Below are 21,067 nucleotides of genomic sequence, written 5' to 3' on the forward strand. Positions count from 1 at the left end.
TATGGCCAACGCCAACGCAGTGTTCCAACATGACAACGCCAGGCCTCACACAGCACGTCTCACAACGGCTTTCCTACAGAACAACAACATTAATGTCCTTCCTTGGCCATCGACATCACCGGATTTGAACCCAATTGAGCATCTATGGGACGAGTTGGACCGACGCCTCCGACAGCGACAACCACAGCCCCAGACCCTGCCCGAGCTGGCAGCAGCCTTGCAGGCTGAGTGGGCCAACATCCCCCGGGACGTCATCCGTACTCTGGTTGCTTCAATGGGCAGGCGGTGCCAGGCAGTTGTCAACACACGCGGAGGCCACACCCGGTATTGACTCCAGATGACCTTGACCTTGGTGGTGTGTCCTATCACTTACTCACAATGGACTAGAGTGAATTGTGAACAATCCTGCAACATTTGGTAATTATCGGACTCACCATTCAATAATTAAATCAATTCTCCAAATGTTACGACAATGTGGTTTTGCGTTTCTTCTTTTGAAGAGTATATATCCTGGGAAAGATGCCCCGCTGTTATTTGTGCTACATGCCCCGCTGTTATTTGTGCTACAGGCCCCGCGGATCCTTAAACCGGCTCTGTGTTGTATTAGAGCGGGAATCTTTGACTACTAAATGGTAGGCAGAGATTGCACAAACTTAATATCTATAGATTGGTCTCTGACAGTTAGAGCATGGTTTGGCATTTACCATAGTTTGACACCCAATAGCCGATATATTTTTCGTGCTGGGGTGTCGTTAAACATTCATTCATTCATTCTGACGGTTAGAGAACGTGATAACTGTCCAAATGTCCGTCTAGCTCTCTTACCGTCAGAGAACACGGGGCCAGGTCGTTACACCAGTATTTAATATGTTCTAGGGGAAAACGCAGAAACCGTAAATATATATGAAAATGTCTGATTAAATATGGAGCTAGAATTACATGAATGTGATTCTCATAAGTAATCTATATATACTCAAGGCCAAAAGAAACTTTACCATTTTCAATTTGGAATTTAAGAAAAAATGAATTATTTTTAAAAAGTAACTCAATCCAAAACACATAGCCCAAACACAACAATAATGTATGCAGAAAATTATACCCGCCCACTGCACATTTTGGGTGGAACACACAGAAAAGTGAAAAACTCGTGCACTATGACCAACAGCAATTGCACGTGCAATAAGGGTATAAAAACGGTTTAGACGGCATGTCAGACATCCACACAGATAAAAAAAAACCCACCATAGGAATGCCACGACTGACACCAGAACAACGCGAGAGAGCCCTGGGTATGATACAGATGGGAGCCACTCATGTCCACATCGCCAGAACCTTCGGTTGTTCCCGTGTTACTGTTACAAACTTGATGCAACGCTACAGGCAAACAGGGCAGACATCGGACAGGCCAAGAACAGGCAGACCCAGGGTGACTTCGCCCCGTGATGACCGGTACTTGCGTACCTTGCATCTACGAAATCGCTTCCTGACAGTGACGTCATCAGCAATGAATGCCTTTGGTCACAGGGTTAGTAGACAGACAGTGGCCAGGCGACTCAGGACTCATGGAATAAGGGCTTACAGACCATATAGAGGACACTTACTGACACCACAACATCGTCGTTTGAGATTGACCTGGGCTAGGACTGTACGACGTTGGCAGCGACGTGATTGGCTGCGGGTTCTTTTCACTGATGAAAGCCGGTTCTGTTTGTTCAGAGTTGATGGAAGACAGCGTGTGTACCGCCGTAGGGGAGAACGAGTGGCGGCTTCTTGCGTTCAGGAGGTCGTGCCATATGGTGGAGGCAGTGTCATGGTGTGGGGAGGTATCTGTGCACAGGAAAGGACACCATTGGTCATCATTCACGTAAACTTGACAGCTCGACGTTACAGGGATGACATTCTTCGTCCAACTGCAATACCATTTCTCCAACGGCAGCCACGTGGTGTCATTTTTCAGCAAGACAACGCCAGACCTCATACAGCCAGAATCGTACAGAACTTCCTTAGAGCCAACAACGTAAACGTATTGCCGTGGCCTGCACGCTCCCCATACATGTCCCCCATAGAACACCTCTGGGATGTTTTGGATCGCCGTGTTCGACAACGACCACACCCTCCAGCCAAACAACAGGAACTGATCCAGGCCCTTCAAGAAGAATGGCAACGCGTCCCACGTGACCTCATCAGACGACTGATTTTTTCTATGCGTCGGAGAATTATTGCTTGTATTGGGGCAAGGGGTGGTCACACACGCTATTAATGTGACTTGTTATTGGACTTGAGTGATTGTCTGTATGCTTTGCATGTCGTCCATGAAGTTGAAAGCTCGATTTGTGTACACCACCTCGCTTTGGGAAAATGTGACGTCATTATCAGATGCTGAATGACACTCATTTTTAGTTATGTTAATGTTGACATATTGATCTAGTCAATATATTTTACCTCATGCGACTATCTTTTGTTGTTTTTACACCAGAGTGATTTAAAACTATGGTAAAGTTTCTTTTGGCCTTCAGTATATTAATGCCATCTCGGTAAATATCCAACAGATATACGTGTACAGATCATATGTTAAAAGTATCAAAATCTGGTTTAAATCACATCGGCATGGACAACAATATCTAGGCGCCTTTTTAGTTGCATTACATTTCAGGTCATACTTAATTAATTTTCAAATGTTTATTTAATTACAATATTAAAATTATCGCTTGTATTATATGAAGGGTCCACGGGAATAACCTATGATGTCCAAACAAATAGTCAGTATTATAACGGTGGTTCATGTCGAGGTCACAATGACACACTACATTAAAAACTTATAATTATGGTAGGCCTTTAAAAGTTGTTGGTAAACTATGTTTTCTTAGCTATAAATAGTCCACGATTAGAGGGTTTCAAACTTTAAATTACAATATATCACCTTAGGGCCTACCGAAAGTGTGACATCACAGGTTATTCCCGTGGTCCATCCATAAGTGTTGCCTAATGTGGTGATGTTTTGTTTTTGTTTAACGACACCACTGGAGAACATTCATTAATTAATCATCGGCTATAGGATGTCAAACATTTGGTAATTCTGACACGTAGTCATCAGAGGAAACCCGCTACATTTTCCCCTAATGCAGCAAGGGATCTTTTATATGCACCATCCCACAGACAGGGTAGTACATACCACGGCCTTTGATATACCAGTCGTGATGCACTGGCTGGAACGAGAAATAGACCAATGGGCCCAGCGACGGGGGATGTGGTGATGTGACGAACCACTAACAAGTACTCGATGAAAAATTACGGGGTAGCACCCCCCCCCCCCCCAAAAAAAAAAAAACCGGCTAAACATTTTTGCATTGCGCCCGCGATCAGTCACCCCCCCCCCCCCCCCCCCCCCCATGTCTACTTGCTTCCACCGTGCCTGATTATACATAGAACATACCATGTTTTCAGTCACATGTGTTTGATATCTTACTATACGAAATGTCTGCAGCGCGATTCGTGTGAAAAGATTCCAGACGTGAATCGTAGAAAACATAAAATATAGGCCTACTTTATGCATTGAAAAATAGTAACGAAACTTGCATATAACATTAAAGCATATAGCAATATCTTTTGATAATGAAAAGAAATGATTATGAACCTGTGAACATATGTTTTTACATGTTGCATTAATAAAACATAACTAGCGTCGGAAGATGTCAGCAACTTCACGGGTTATTAATGTATTAATTTGCCTTTTAACTGGGGTGGGGGTGTTTTCTTTAGACGCTTATGTATACATGTAAAATATTAAAATTTATGACGGAGAGGCGAAACTTTTATTTTTTAACCATTTAGTATAAACATTCCGTATTATTATTAATTATTATTTATTTTGCAGCGTGAACATTCTTCACAATGAGTAGGCCTATTGTTATTTTAATTTATATACTGACCAATGTTTTTACAAATTAATGCACATCGATATAGGACATTAATATTGTTAATTCCAAAACACAACTTATCTTTTATTTTTATGTTGAGCCAAGCTAAAATTATAGGTCCAGTTTCACAAAACATCGTAAGCCAAGTTTGCACGTAAACGTAAATCTACGATAAAATCACTATAAGTATAGTACAACGTACACATTTTGTTAGAAGTACACATATTTCATTTTCTTTTGTCCATGTAAACGTGTGCCCAGTATAACTGCTAGCCACAGACGTAAACTTACGAGGTTTTGTAAAATTGGCCCCAGGATAATTCCAGCTAAGCACAAGTTACAAGGAAGTGTGAGCGTCTTGCAATTCTGGGGAAAACATTCGGCTCTTTAGGACCTAATCTGTTTGTTGTTGTTGATAAACTCGAATTAAAGTTACCGTATTAATGATTTGCTATTCCTCGCAACACTACAACGCTGCAAACATGCATCTTTCTTCATCTCTGTATTATATTGGTGATGCTCCTTTAAAAAGGAGGGCTTTCAAAAGAAGACACACATAATCTTGTAAACAAAATTAAAGCGACTAGAGTTATCCACCCCCAAACAAGAAATACGGGATTTTATTGCACCACTGGATTATCATTTTTATTTTGGTATTGAAATACATTGCACAACGAATCTGACAATATATATACATATATATCCCTTAAATATAATGAGATCTAGAAAATAATAATAACAGCCGTACTGTATGTGGATAATGATAATTATAAGTTAATTTCTAATACTAGAAGATGGACCGAGCGACAAAGTCGGGAAAGCCCAAAGTAGATCCGCAGGATGCGATTGTCAGACTGTCAAAACGACTGTGTTACATTTTACGTTATGGTGCCATGAAGGAAGGACTACACGTAGATGAAGCAGGTATAGTCTCAGACTTTCTGTTTAGAAATAATGTGAGGTTGTAGTCGTAATAAAATAAAATACCTAGGCCCTAACTTAGTCTAAGCCTACAATTGCAAGTACAATGAGTTTGAAATGTTTTGGCATTTCATCCAGTACATCATAAACTTTTGAAACAGTTTAAACAACAGTTACCATACTGTGATCTATGAAACTTTGTCATTACTATTAGATAACAAGATTTAAATTTTAGGATATGTATTTACAGTGTAAATACTCTTGGTACTCACTGATGTATTATATAGTCAAATCCAGTAATTAATACATGTTTATGAGTTTTTCCTTCTTTTTGGGGGGTCAAATATGATATCATTAACAGGAATTTTGTAATCAATGGGTATGGTGCATGTATGGTAATATTTCAGTTTTCACCACTCAATAAGGTGTAAAGTTATCTGATTTGACTAAAATAAATAAAATAAGATACACTTTATTAATTTTCACATCACTGCTGCAGGCCTTTGAGAAATGAAAATCTGCATCACCCATTTATTGGTTACTCAGAAATAAATCCATGTAACCCATTTCCTTTTTGCGTAACCTGTTATATCCATGTAAATAGGTTACGCAAATTAGATTTGCGTGAATGAAACATTCACGTTTTACTAATTTAATTGTTGGTATAACACAACATTTGAGTAGGAGCAACACCTAGAGTCACTAGTGAATGGTAGCATATAGTATTTCACTCATATTTTCCTAATTTTATCAGGTACGTGTAATACATAGAGGATTCGTCACGAGTATTTTTTAATATGGAAAATATCAACCGAGTCTATGTTAATCGGTATTTGTCGAGGCTCTGCCGAGACAAATACTGATTAACTAGACGAGATTGATATTTTACATATTAAAAAACACTAGTAGCGAATTCTATTTATCCTATAAGACTTCTAAAATAACATTTTAATTAATTTTTTAATAAATCACAGTACGAAAGTCGCCGCCATCGATAATACGACGTCATCATGATTAGCACAGATTAGTTTGATGTCACGCATTTTAAACAAATCTTTGAAAACATTATGCTCAGGTACACTGGTCTTGTTGGCTTGTAAGCAAATGACCCATCCACAGCAACACATTACCCAGAGACCTTGCAAATTTTCATACCATTATTAACCAGGTTAATAAAGTAAATTATCACATGGGTTTATGACATGAATATCATGTGTAAGTTATAGGATAAATAAAGATATTAATTAAACATTCAATCCATATTTTCAGGATTTGTGTCAGTAGAAGAGCTGATGACCGCACCTCTTCTTAGAAGCTACAGCGAAGCCGAAATTATAAAAGAACTTGAGACATCTCGGTCTAGTCGAAAGGCTAAGCGTTTTGAAGTAAAGAAAGAAAATGGGAACACCTTAGCTAGAGCAGTTTTTGCAAGAAGATTTCAAAAGGTTTGTATGTTACAGCTAGTGTTGTATCTACATTTGTAGTGGCCCTCCCACTTCAAACAAACTGGGCCTTGGGTGATTTTAGAAGGCTGGAAAAATTAGCCCCATAAACATCTCTTGCCACAGACTAGATCCCCCTTGCTGGGGACCCCCTCCGCAAAAAAGAAAAAAACATCCAGAGTAGCTAAAATGTTCATACTATATGTATCTTGTCTGAGGTATTTATTCTGGTGTGATTTGTTTTTTTTTACAGAATCCATATCACGAAAACAGTAAAGTACCCACACTGTTTGAGATCTGCATTCAGACAGTCACCTCTAACTTACAAGACTATGACCTGCAGAACTTCCCAGATGAATTCATCATCAGGTGAGATGAGGCACACTTTAAAAAAACAAAACCAAAAACCCATTTGATTGATGTGTGGCTTCGTTATGAAACAATGTAAATGGATTTATCCTATAACTTACCCATGATATCCATGTCATAAACCCATGTGATAATTTTAGTGTATTAACCCGGTTAATAATGGTATGCAAATTTGCAAGGTCTCTAGGTAATGTGTTGCTGCGGATGGGACATTTGCTTACAAGCCAACAAGACCCGTGTACCTGATCGTAACGTTTTCAAGATTTGTTTAAAATGCGTGACGTCAAACTAATCTGTGCTAATCATGATGATGTCCTATTACCGATGGCAGTGACTTTAGTACTGTGATTTACTAAAAATTTAATTAAAATGTTATTTTAGAAGTGTTATAAGATAAATAGAAAATTGCTACTCGTAGTTTTCAATATGTAAAATATCAACCTCGTCTAGTTAATCGGTATTTGTCTCGGCAGAGCCTCGACAAATACCAATTAACATAAACACGGTTGATTCCATATTAAAAAATACTCGAGACGAATCCTCTATATATGTAACAGAGTTCAAATGGGTCATGGAAATTCTTGGAAGTTCCTAGTCTAGGAAGTTGTGGAATCTTAATTTTTTTTTTTTTTTTAAATATACATTTATCATCCCCAGCACAAACTGACCATGTTAAGGTTCATGAAGATCAGTATACAAATTATGTACATTTATAGTATGAATGATATAATATTATGTTACATATATATAGTTAAATATATAAAAAATATTTAGATTGTTATTGTATGATTTGAGGATTATCAAAAATGCATAAATAAATAATTAGAAATCAATAAAAAATAGTTGTGAAATCTTGATTTCAATAAAAAAAAAATTAATCACATCAAAAAAATTTCCCCTTAAAATTGAAGCGCATGTAAATGTGTATTTCTTTCTATTTATTATTGTTATATTATGTACATGTAGGTCATTGTTCTTAATAGACTGTAATAGTTGCAAGCATCTTGTAACATGTAGCATTGTCCATACTATTACAATAAAGTCAATACGTTCTCTTTGATGTTTCTGCCACCATTTTATCAAATTTATAATTATAAAAGCATTGGATGTTACTTAATTACTATTTTATGCTGCATCATACCACTAAATAGATATATGATGATGATAATAATAATAATTTGTAATATACACCTGCAAATTAATTAAGCAATAGCTGAAATGTATGGAATTGAGAAGCACATCAGTGTAATTCCAGCTCCATAGTTAATTACAACACATTTTCATGCATATTTACAATTTGGGGCGGGATGTAGCCCAGTGGTACAGCACTCGCTCGATGCGCGGTCAGTGTGAGATCAATCCCTATTGGTGGTCCCATCGTGCTATTTCTCGTTCCAGTCAGTGCACAACGACTGGTATATCAAAGGCTGTGGTATGTACTACCCTGTCTGTGGGATGGTGCATATAAAAGATCCCTTGCTGCTAATTGAAAAGAGTAAGCCCATTAAGTGGCGACAGCGGGTTTCCTCTCTCAATATCAGTATGGTCCTTAACGATATGTCTGACGTAAATAAAATGTGTCGAGTGTGTTGTTAAATAAAACATTTCTTTCTTTTTTTCTTTCATTGACAATTTGTCTTTTGTTCTGTAGAATGCAATAAATATTGATGTAACGGTGTCACTTGCTGTCAATCTTTAACCATATCCCTTGTATACACTGAACATTTACTTAACACACATTTTCATATCCCTTGTATACACAGAACATTAAAGGGACATTCCTGAGTTTGCTGTAATTTTAAAGATGTTATTGAGTAACAGAGACTTTTTAACGATTGTAATTACATATCAAATATATGTTTCTGCATAAAATATTAATGGCTGTATATTAAACATGTTTTTGATCATTGTAATATTTGTACTAGGTTAAATTTCATTTTATTTCCTAAAAAGTTTTTTTGCGTACGTAAAAAATTATTTGAAGACAAAATCCAGTTTGGGCTTCTTGCAAATATTAAGACGACCAGAAACACATTGAATATACAGACACTGATATTCTAAACAAGAAAATATATTTAATATGTAATTTTAATCGTACAAATATTTTATTAGTCGAAAACATCTTACAATGCAACAAACTCAGGAATGTCCCTTTAATTCAGAGTTTTGTATTCACAATTACTTGCTAAGTGTAAGTCACATGGTCAAAACTAGGTGATGCTTAATTAATTTTACTCTTTTTGCAGTACCATGATTTATCGACTAAAGAAACAGAAGAAGCTGAACACAAGGCAAATTTTTTTGCCTTGCTTGTGCCGACGTTGGAGCACGTGGATCTGGAGGGCATGTACTTGACGGAGGGCATCCTGAAGAGAGTGTGGACCCAGTGCCCTCACCTCCGCACTCTTGGCCTCAAGGACTGTGGGTACATAATGACTGACAATCTCATGGAACGACTGCTCAAGGTAAACTCACATGATCACTAGGGCACAAGTCCAGTATTAGAATTTTACCAAGTCACCAATTGTTTCCCCGATTGCCCTTCTTACTGTGCCCCGAAAATTGTACATTGTCAACAGCACGAAAAATGCCATGGTGCCCCAACTCATTTGCCATTGTCCCCTATAGGGTGAAACCATTTCTGTCTGAGAAAATGTAGAAAGTAAACTACCATCATGTCCCTCTTTAAAAGAAAATGGTTGCCTTGGTGCCCTAATTTTAAAACATAGGGCAACACATGCATTGCCCTCCCCCACTATTAAAATTTGACCCCTGTATGGACCTAGTGAGTTTTGCCCCATGTCGAACCAATATTGAATGATTAATATTTTAGATATATCTGTAAAGTCCATACAAAACCCTTGCTGTGCATATACATGTAGGTAGCCATACACTGGAAGATTTAGAATATTTTTGGAAGAGACTGCACCACACAAGGGTTTGTTGTATGATACTATAATTATTGCACATGTTGAAACTTGGGAAGTGTTCATCCCTAGAACCCTCTTGATCTGTGGTGGCCGACTAGATGAGTCACATTTACCATGTCCGATAGCTGTTGATTAAAGAATGTGCTGTGGGTATTGTTAAATATAAGCATTTGTTGTTGCTTTCAATTTTAAAAATGAAGCTCCTTATGATTAATTATATAGCAGTGATAAGCAAAATATTTATACAGCTAACTCTGGTTTTACTGAAATTTCTCCAAATTATTAGTTCAAACTTAAAAAGTACAAAACCCAGATATTTTACAAGAAAATATCAATCATTACATTTATTATTTTTTTGCCATATCAAAAGAATTCACCAATTGTTTTTAAAATTCAGTTGGCAAATTAGGTGAGTGACAGAGCTAGCCCTGTATAAATGACCCTTTCACATAATTTATTTTTGTTCTGTTGTCGGGGGTGGGATGTAGCCCAGTGGTAAAGCATTCGGTGATGCACAGTCGGTCTAGGACTGATCACTGTCCGTGGCCCATTGGGCTATTTTTCTTTCCAGCCAATGCACCATGACTGATATATCAAAGGCTGTGGATGATGCATATATAAAATTGACATCCAATAGGCGATGATAAATAAATCAATGTGCTCTAGTTCTGTTGTTAACCAAAAGAAACTTTCTTCTATTGTCATTATTTCAGAAACTCGAATGCTTAGAATCACTAAATCTATCTCGCTGTCAACACCTAACGGATCGAACACTGCAAGCTTTGATGAAACACTGCACAAAACTGAAAAATCTCAACATATGCACGATCCAAGGAATATCAGACACAGCGATCTTAGAATTTGTTCAGGAATGTCCGTCGCTGCAACACTTGGACATATACGATGTGCGCATGTCAGATAGTAATAAAGAGAAGTTGGTATCACTGGCCAGAGAGAGGGGGATCAAAATCGTGTTACAGGGACTAACTGACCAGATGTGTGTCCAAACAATCCAAGTGTAATGATGCCCAATTTTGGACTAATCTGGTTCTGAGTGAAACATTGGAGAGAAAAAAAAAACCCAACCCAGTTGTATATATACCAAATCTGTGATAAAAAGACATTCAGGGAAGATATTGTTTTTTATTGCAAAATGCTATAATTCAACTTGTACAAATATTTTAGTTTTTACATTGAATGTTAAAGATATGATCCAGGCTAGGGATTTTTAAAGCTATCTTAGCACTAGTATGAAATTGTAAAACCATCATAGGTTGTGACATCACTACAGCACAGGTCATAGTGACTTCATAGTTTACAAATATGGGCCCTGGTTCAGACAGAAGTATGAGTTACATCAACCTACTAAATGGCCCTCAAAATGTTATCTGAACAAGGGTTTGACAAATTCACTAGTCCTCAGTTCTGGCTAGTGAATTTTTGGTCTGGGCTAGTGGAAATATTCATCTGTATTATTTATTGATTCTAATATATAGGGCACGAGGTAAAGCTTCTCTGGGGGCTGGCATTTGCCCAGTGGTAAAGTGCTTGATTGATGTGAACTCGGTTTGTGATCTATCCCTGTTGGTGGGTCCATTGGGCTATTTTCATTCCAGCTGTGGTATGTGCTATCCTGTCTATGGGATGGTGCATATAAAAGAAATGTAGCAGCATTCCTCTTTAAGACTATATGTTAAAATTACCAAATGTTTGACATCTAGTAGCCAATGATTAATAAATCAATGTGCTCTAGTGATGTCATTAAACAAAACAAACTTAACTAAAGCTTCTCGGAAGGCTAGTGACTCAAAACACTGCTGAATATGTATCATTTTGAATTTCATCCAAAAAACAACTTAATGCATCGAATAAATCACCAAGTCTTGATTTAGAAAATATAATTATTTATTAAATGTACAAAATTACATTAATTTAAAAAAGTTTTAGATGTCCCGTCACTTGGTCTATTTCGGAAGCCAAACCTGAAAAATGAAATGAATGTTATTACTTCCCTTGACAAAAACAAGCTATTTCACTGGGACATCATTTACAAAATCACGCAGCATGAAATTTTCTGCTAAAAGCACTTTCCTGATGTCCAGCCGTAATTACATTGTAACATTTTTTATACGGTTTGTGAAATGGTTTTCAGCTCATACATACCTGGTCCAACACTGAGAACAGTTTTAGAACCTGGAGCTATTTGTGTCCGGCCTGCGTCACGAACTATACTAGTTGTCAGACCCATAGCATCTGCTCGCTCAGCAGTAGAAAGTCTAAAACAAATTAATTCATATGAGCAACTGGATCATTTAATGTAGTGTGAAAAGAAGATTAGTATAGCAATGTGTAAATATTTTATGAATTTTATTACACTAGCTAAAAACGTGTTGTTGGTGGGTTTAAAAATGTTTTTTATAGTATCATGTGTTAAGTAATGTTTAAAGCAAACTTAAAATATGCTGGCAGAGCTTATCTTTTCATCTGCTAAGTGTTGTATATAAGATTTTTCAATAAACCATGAAAATACTCAAAATTTCATGATCTACAATGTAGCTCATCAGTGTTCTTTCTAGGATGAGCTCTGTCTGCAAGTCCAACTTTCATATTGCATTTATTGTTATTCAGCTTGACTATGTACAAGGCAATACTATTTCCATTTTGTGTGTATTTTCTTTTTCCTGAATAGTAAAGGCATATTATCACAGATTTATAGGACTTTATTTCTTAATGTACTATTGTATCACCAAAAATACTGTAAATGAATATAATGCGATTAATGGAGGATAATCCAGGTCAATCCACACTGTAATTTTCTTTTTTGAATCTTGGAACTGAGTCTTTAAAACATACTTAGTAACATCACATAACATTTTTTTCTCAAACTTTAACCTGCAAACTTACCTTTTTGTATTAAGCGAATTTTTAAAAATATATTTTCAGGTAATCTTTTGCTGACCCATAGGTCAATGTCTGACAGTATGCCTTGTTTCTTTAAAATGTCATATACACAATGATACCTGCATATTTTGAACAATCATTGAAAAACCCACCGTTTTAAATATTGCAACTCACAGCTCTTTACACTGTGGTGTATTATGATTGCATAGTGCGTCGTTAATTAAAACATTTCTTTCTTTCTATTATGATTGCATCTTTACTTTGATACCCAATGGCCGACATTCCATTTTTTGTGTCAGTAAATATTCAGTCATTCTAAATAAGAAATAATAGTGATTTTTATATTTTGTTAAAAGTGCATACGGAATTGCTTTTTGTGTGCTGTTAAAATTATTTATACACATTTTATTAAAAATTCGACACTATTACACTGCTTGTTTTTGTTTTATATTTGTTGTTTCTCAGGCTGAAAGGCACATCATCATTTTTTAAAGAGACTGCCCTTAGTTTATTGCTATAGTTAGTTTATTGCTATAGTTGTAACATGTTTGCAACTACTAGAACCACATTAACAACCATAATGACCTATTAAAGACATTTTCTTGGACATAATGGCCATTGCCCAATTTCACAAAATATCGTAAGCCTAGTTTTGCACATAAATGTAAATCTATGACTAAAAAACAGTTCTTCTTATTATAGTTCAACAAATATAGTTAGAAGAACACATATTTCATTTTCTTTTGTCTTTAAAATACTCCAGCTTCTGTAATGATAAAATTGTATGCATGAAATTGATGTCAAACACGTGCAAATGCACGACCGGTGTAACTGCTAGTAGCAGACGTAAACTTACGATGTTTAGTGAAATGGGCCCCATGTCTGTAAATACAGCTTTAATGGTTGTATTAATGTCTGTAGTAGCCAAAACAGAATTTTACCTGCCAATAGGTTTGCACGTATGAAAAAATATATAATACGGAAGTAAAATGGATAGAGCTGGGCGGTATACTATGTATATACCATTTGATATCATGTCAATACTGATCTATCCCTACCAAGCAAATTTCAAAATACTGAAATTTCAGTATTGAAAAATATTTCCTGCCATTTAGTAAAGCACTAACAATATAATCTGACAAATGCAAAATGGGTTGGGTATAAATCAGACGAAAGCCGTGTGTATGGATTCTAATTTTATTAAGATGAAATTAGCGGGTGAGCCTTAACAAAGGCATACATTTAAAGCTGAGTATACCAAAAATACTGCTCGATATCAGTACTGGTATTGTATTAAAACTGAATATTGTACCAATACCAAGGTAAATCACCCCAAAACCAAACATCAAATGTTAATACAGCCAAGCTCTAAAAATGGAGTTTGAGCTGTTATGGACATTAGGGTGACTAGAAACACAATGGATACACAGGCACTGATACTGTAAACATGAAAATGTAATTAAACATGAAATTAACTTTTAATATAGAAATAATTATTAATTATGTCACAGATAACTAAATAAATCAACTAAAACTGCTTGTTGTATTTGCTCATAAAATTCTGAATCTATTTTTTAACAACATATTTGTTAGACCAAATCTAATTTGATCTAGGGCTGCTAAAAGCTTAGGTAGTAAAACCTGATCGCTTCAATCCAAAGTTGAACTACATCAAAGCTTTTAGTAATGACACTGCTGTAGTCTGGGATTATGCCACTATTCAAGGGAGTTAACTCGGTCTTTTTGTTTTCTTTTAGTGAAAAAGCAATTTTAATGCAAGATTTTAAGTAACTATTATAAAACTGAAAGGACCTTTATTGGAAATAGTAGTGCCATTTAATATTTGACTACAATATAGCAAAACAAATTAATTATTGTCTGGTTTTAACTTTTACTTTGAATTCTATAATTATAAAGTTAAACTTTCAAAGATGTCACCAACATTTAATTGATTAATGACTGTTTGATGAACACTAGTCCCGCCCAAATCTGAACAAAGTCAATGTCATGTGATAACCTTATATAAAAATTAAATCCCTACTGTCTACTAAAATGATGAATGGCATTACAGTAACAATAAAAAAAAAGAGTTACATACCTTGATCACAGATAGATCTATACTACATGTAGGTGTGGAATTATTGTTTTTTTAAAATGTGGTGCATTGAAATATAATATAGTTTGGTGGTGATAATAAAGAAAACTCCTCACCTTACAAGAACACCTTACAAGAACACAAATTTAATTACTTGGTGCAGATACAGTTTTTTTTTTTAATGGAGTTACATAACATTTAGGTAACAGAGTTTGGTGGTAATTATATACAAGACCCCTCACCTTGCAGAAGCACAATATTAATTATTTTATAAAACATAGGGATGGCTTTGGCCCCCACCTAAATCAACACCTGGTAACTTAAGTAATATTTTCCCCTAAACCCAAAAGAAAACTTACAAACTTGCTTCATCATCAACTTTTACTACAACTTTAGGCTGTCCACATCGCTTCCAATGGAACAGCAGCTGCTTGTCTGTGCGAAACAAAGTTTCAACAGCAGTCACTGCAGCATGGGCACACTGAAATAACAACATATACAAAATATCAACTATACATCAGTTCACCTACTCATACCGCAGCATCGATTCATTCATATATTTACCTTTGTTTGACAGCCAATGTATTTTTCATGCTGGGGTGTTGTTAAACATTCATACATATACAGTGGATGTCTAAATGACTTCTGTGTAATCCAGATTTCTCTGTTAACCGACATGATCACCGAGTTCTGTTTACTGACAACAGCAAGGGTGAAATCTGTCTATTCCGACACACTATGTATCCAGTTTCTAAAGACAGTCCACAAAATATACTTTTTCAAATGGTCCAAGCATTTTATTACCTACTTTTGGTGTAGGTATGAATACCTCACGAAATCAGATATTTGATGATTTAATAAACAGTCCAGATTCCTTCAAAACGTAACGACAAAGTGTTTAATTTCTTTATGAATATAAACAATTGCGTCAAATATTTGACGTCACTGAATATAAATATCAACACAGCCGAGTGGTCTCCCTTGTCCTATGAGCTATGCAAATAACCTACCTGGTAAACTGTACTTACATTAAAACGTTATTTTGCAATGGCTGCAATAACTGCCATAATATGATGAATAGTATGTAATATACTCTTCAAAAAAAGAAACGCAAAAGGGAACAAATGGGTTATAACTCCGATTTTATGTTTCCTACCGGTTCGTGCTTTGTGAATATAAGGTCATTGCATGTCCCAAACACATTCCCACGGTTACATTCGATAAAACGCAGCTACTGTACAATAAAGTTCCAAAATGTGACAAAACGCAGCCACATGCAAACGTGTACCACTGCACGTGCGTTGTCTGCACGTGCAACATGAACACCGACAGTATAAAAGTGCAGGGTGTTCGCTTGCCTGGCCTCTGTATCTGGCCGACAGTTGACAATCCAGGACATGCCAGTCTCAGTGAACCGCAGAGAAACAATGCCATCGGCCGATATACGCAGGCGAATCCAGAACGGCCGTTGAGGGCACCATGTGTTTCCCAAGCACCATCTCCAGACTGCCGTTACCAGCAACATGGATCAACACGTGACCTCCCTAGATCCGGTCGACCACGGGTCACTACCCCGGGCAGGACCGCTACATCCGGGTAAACGATTGACTACTGCCACCTCCAAATCAGCAATACCAGGTTTGCACTATCCGACCAGACCGTACGGAACCGCCTACGTGAGGTAGGAATTCGTGCCAGACGTCCAGTTCGACATGTCATCTTAACACCACAACACCGTCGACTCCGACTGCAGTGGTGCCAGATTCATCGACAAGGGCCTCAACTGCGATGGAGACAGGTGTGGTTCAGTGACGAGTCCCGATTTCTGCTCCGAAATGAAGATGTCGCGTGTATAGGCGTCGTGGTGAACGTTACGGCAAACTGCGTGCAGGAAGTGGACAGATGGAGGGGGTAGTGTCATGGTGTGGGCAGCCATCTCACACACTGGCAGAAACTGACATGGTCCACGTGCAGGGCAACCTGAATGCACAGGGCTACAATGACCAATCCTCCGGCCACACATCGTTCCAGTTATGGCCACGCCAATGTTCCAACATGACAACGCCAGGCCTCACACAGCACGTCTCACAACGGCTTCCTACAGAACAACAACATTAATGTCCTTCCTTGGCCATCGATATCACCGGATTTGAACCCAATTGAGCATCTATGGGACGAGTTGGACCGACGCCTCCGACAGCGACAACCACAGCCCCAGACCGAGCTGGCAGCAGCCTTGCAGGCCGAGTGGGCCACCATCCCCCGGGACGTCATCCGTACTCTGGTTGCTTCAATGGGCAGGCGGTGCCAGGCAGTTGTCAACACACGCGGAGGCCACACCCGGTATTGACTCCAGATGACCTTGACCTTGGTGGTGTGTCCTATCACTTACTCACAATGGACTAGAGTGAATTGTGAACAATCCTGCAACATTTGGTAATTATCGGACTCACCATTCAATAATTAAATCAATTCTCCAAATGTTACGACAATGTGGTTTTGCGTTTCTTCTTTTGAAGAGTATATATAAGTGAACAAACCTGTGCTGCCGCTTTGCCTTTTCCCATTTTTAAATCATTCCTCACAACTATCACCATCTTGTATTCTCCACTGTCCGACATCTGAAACTAAAACTCAAACTTACAGGTACCTGGGCAATCTTTGAAATGAGACAAAACACATTTTGGTTTGGTGTAGCTTGATCCACCTTTATTGTACATGTAAATGGATCAATCTTTTTTCACAATGTTTTTTGTTTTATTATACAATATAGTCTGTCAGTAGGCTTTAAAAGAAAACAATTGAAAACTGAAATAAAGGAAAGAAAGAAAGTCTTGAATGACCAAAAGAAAGAAAGAAAGAAATGTTTTATTTAATGATGCACTCAACACATTTTATTTATGGTTATACAGCATCAGACATATGGTTAAGGATATTGATATTGAGAAAGGAAACCCGCTGCCGCCACTTCATGGCCTACTCTTTTCAATTAGCAGCAAAGGATCTTTTATATGCACCATCCCACACACAGGGTAGTACATACCACAGCCTTTGATATACCAGTTGTGGTGCACTGGCTGGAACGAGAAATAGCCCAATGGGCCCACCGACGGGGATCGATCCCACACCGACCGCACATTGAGCGAGCGCTGTACCACTGGGCTACGCCCTGCCCCTTGAATGACAAAAAGGTTAAATAAAGAGAAAAAAGGGAGTCAGGACAAATGTACCAAGTTTCAGATAACAAGTTATTTTGACCATGTACATAAATGTTTCTGCTAAAATAAAACTGATATTATTTGCTAAGTGACCAGTCCAATATGCTGACCACTTCAACATTTACATTTGTAACATATAATAAGTGAACAATATTATCTGTAGAAGTATGGACAGAAACATCTTACTCCTTAGTCTGCTAACATTGTACTTACTGTTACTGATGGGGTGGACCAAATGACGAAAGATAAAGTTTGTTTTGTTTAACGACACCACTAGAACCCATTGATTTATTAATCATCGGCTATTGGATGTCAAACATTTAGTAATTTGGACATATAGTCTTAGAGAGGAAACCCGCTACATTTTTCCATTAGTAGCAAGGCATCTTTTATATGCACTATCTCATGGCCTTTGATACACCAGTCGAGGTGCACTGGTTGGAATGAAAAATAGCCCAATGGGCCCACCAACGGGGATCGATCCTAGTGCTTTACTGCTGGGCTACGTCCTGACCCTGAACCAAATGAAAATCTGGACCTTGCATTAGAATACTCACAGCTGAGTTACTTTCTTTCTTGCGATTACTGTTGGACATTCCTAACATTCTTGCAGAGATTCCACCTCCTTTTGACTTCAAGATCCAGCCCACGACAACGCCAATTCCAAGTGCTGTAAGCACAGGCACCACTCCGCCATCTGGTGGGAACATCTTGGTTATCTATTTAAAAAATGTGTTATTAAAATATTATTTATTGTCATATTAATGTTCAACACAAAATATGACAATACCTTGAACACTCTGCAACACCCATAGCCCAATTGCTTCCACATACAAGACTAAATAATAAATGTCTTTACGACTAAATTTGCCAATACAAGAATGTACTAATTACTTGGACATGTATATAATGTTTGTAATACTTTAACTAAATGAAGGTCCTGTAACTAATTTATAAATAATTAATGCATTTAGGGAACATTTTATTTTCAAAATCTTGATCCGCAGTATTTCTAACTTAGTCAGCTGAAAATTGATTACCAACTACAGTTAATGTTTTAAAATGGTGTAGCGAATTGCAATGACATACACTAAACAAAATGTTCCCAGTTTGGCATCTATGATTTCTTCAATTTTGCACCTTTGCAACTTTGGTATCAGACTATATTGAGTTAAGATGCCTGTGACTTTGTTTTTTAACTGACGTTAAGGGAATGTTTTTCATTTACTGGAATAGTAAGTATGCCATATAAAATGAATGTTTGCTTTCACTAATGATACCACTAGAGCACATTGATTTATTAATCATTGGCTATTGGAATGAAGGAAATGTTTTATTTAACAACACACATTTTATTTATGGTTATATGGCGTTATACATGTATATGGTAAAGGACCACACAGATATTGAGAGAGGAAACCCACTGTTGCTACTTCATGGGCTACTCTTTTCTTTTATAAATATGCACATCCCACAGACAGGATAGTACATACCACGGCCTTTGTTACACCAGTTGTGAAGTACTGGCTGAACAAGAAATAGCCCAATGGATCCACCGACGGGGATCGATACTAGACTGACCGCGCATCAAGCGAACACTTTATCACTGGGCTACGTTCCACCCCTGCTATTAGATGTCAAAAGTTTGGTACCAGTAAATTTTGACACAGTCTTAGAGTAAACCTGCTGCATTTTTCCATTAGCAGCAAGAGATCTTTTATATGCATTTTCCCAGACAGTCAGCACATACCATGGGTTCACCGAGATGGTTTGATCCAACATAGCCCAAGTACTCTGACTGTAAGAGAGCTAGACGGACATTTGGACATAAATACGCTCTCATTACAGTATGATTACAGTCAGAGACCAAGCTATGTATTTTTTTGGCAATTCCCGACAACCAAAAAGTGGGCAAAGATTTCCGCTCTAATACCACAACAATCCTATGTTTGACGTCAAATACCTTTACATCGATCATTTTCGAGTCAACTGATTTTAAAAAATCCACATATTAATCACTAATACACATACAACAGAAAGAAATCCAACAGCACCCACATTCAGCTACGCTTCGTGACACTCCATCGCAAGAATTACAAAGCTCTGTGACCTATTTCGTGACGTAGATCACGTGATCGCCCACTGGGTGATTCCGCCTTGTGCAACAGTTACAGGGGCCGTCTCATACCAAGCGACGTTACAACATGGAAGAGTTGGCTAATGGTTTCCTCTCTAACACAGTGATAAAATTACCAAATATTTGACATCCAATAGCCGATGATTAATGAATCAATGTGCTGTAGTGGTGTCGTTACACAAAACAAACTTTTTTTGGTGATTGTCGGGCACTTGTCGTTTTGAGACGGCCCCTGGAAGACGCAATGGCTGAGTGGGCGATCATGTGACGCATCATCACGATATAGGTCGGCGAACTTAGAATTCTGCTGTCCGGAGTTTGCCGAAGCTTAGCTGAATGTGGGTGCTGTCGGGGTTTTTTCTGTAGTGTGTGTATTAGTGATTAATATCTGAATTTCTTTTAATCAATCAACTCGAAAATGATCGATGTAAAGGTATTTGACGTCAAACATAGGATTGTTGTGGTATTAGAGCGGAAATCTTTGCCAACTTTTTGGTTGTCAGCAATTGCCAAAAAAATACATAGCTTGGTCTCTGACTGTAATCATACTGTAATGAGAGCGTATTTATGTCCAAATGTCCGTCTAGCTCTCTTACAGTCAGAGTACTCGGACTAGATCCAACAAGGCAAGCATTTCAGTCAAGCACTATATGGACCTTTCCAATCATGTGACTGTGTGCTGGAATTTATGCTTGGTGGTCTTGATTGTGGCAAGCGAATTTTGGGGGGAGGTGATAGTTCATACTCTCTTGAAAAATTATATTTTTAAAAAAAAGTTCGGAGTGGGAGGGGGGGGGGGAGGGGTTGGACCTTCCAAGCCCTCTGCCCTCGCACCTGCTATTGATAATTCTTACCGTGCATGTATATACAGCCGATATGATAAAATTATACTGCAACTAATAAGCTTAATTCATAATTTCAATCCGCAGTTTCAAGTTCGAAAAATTTAACATCAAATTTCAGTCAAGACCTGAAGTTGCCAAGTAGAAATGTGCCACCAAAATGGACACTGGTATTATGTAATCGCTTCCAAGTTACTGTTAACTGGATGGGTATTCAAATACTCTTCCTAACATCAATGTTGCCCGTGTAACACCGCGATCACGTCACAACGCACGCGATATTAGACTAGTTTTC

At 37.6% G+C, this 21,067-nt stretch overlaps 2 protein-coding genes across 4 annotated transcripts; one reads left to right on the top strand and one right to left on the bottom strand.

Annotated features, from left to right (window-relative positions):
• Nucleotides 1-4,529: 4,529 nt before the first annotated feature.
• LOC121368446 lies at nucleotides 4,530-11,332 on the top strand. Its single transcript, XM_041493177.1, is given in 6 exon segments — nucleotides 4,530-4,841; nucleotides 6,108-6,283; nucleotides 6,534-6,649; nucleotides 8,896-8,935; nucleotides 8,938-9,114; nucleotides 10,293-11,332. Coding segments are annotated over 6 exon segments (948 nt in total). The 5' UTR covers nucleotides 4,530-4,711; the 3' UTR covers nucleotides 10,602-11,332.
• A 134-nt stretch (nucleotides 11,333-11,466) lies between these two features.
• LOC121368447 (peptidyl-tRNA hydrolase 2, mitochondrial-like) lies at nucleotides 11,467-21,039 on the bottom strand. 3 transcript variants are annotated; one of them, XM_041493179.1, is made up of 6 exons: nucleotides 20,901-21,039; nucleotides 18,351-18,512; nucleotides 17,116-17,202; nucleotides 14,935-15,056; nucleotides 11,743-11,855; nucleotides 11,467-11,561 (listed from the first exon to the last, which is right to left on the bottom strand). In XM_041493179.1, exons 2-6 carry the CDS (start codon nucleotides 18,501-18,503, stop codon nucleotides 11,512-11,514), a joined length of 525 nt encoding a protein of 174 aa, XP_041349113.1. In that variant the 5' UTR covers nucleotides 18,504-18,512; nucleotides 20,901-21,039; the 3' UTR covers nucleotides 11,467-11,511. The 3 variants fall into 3 exon arrangements, with proteins under 3 accessions (XP_041349113.1, XP_041349114.1, XP_041349112.1); XM_041493180.1 differs by having other exon boundaries at nucleotides 17,116-17,196; nucleotides 20,785-21,038; XM_041493178.1 differs by having other exon boundaries at nucleotides 20,785-21,032.
• Between the last annotated feature and the right edge of the window lie 28 nt (nucleotides 21,040-21,067).

Source organism: Gigantopelta aegis, chromosome 3 (genome assembly GCF_016097555.1).
Source record: "Gigantopelta aegis isolate Gae_Host chromosome 3, Gae_host_genome, whole genome shotgun sequence".
Classification (NCBI taxonomy): domain Eukaryota; kingdom Metazoa; phylum Mollusca; class Gastropoda; order Neomphalida; family Peltospiridae; genus Gigantopelta; species Gigantopelta aegis.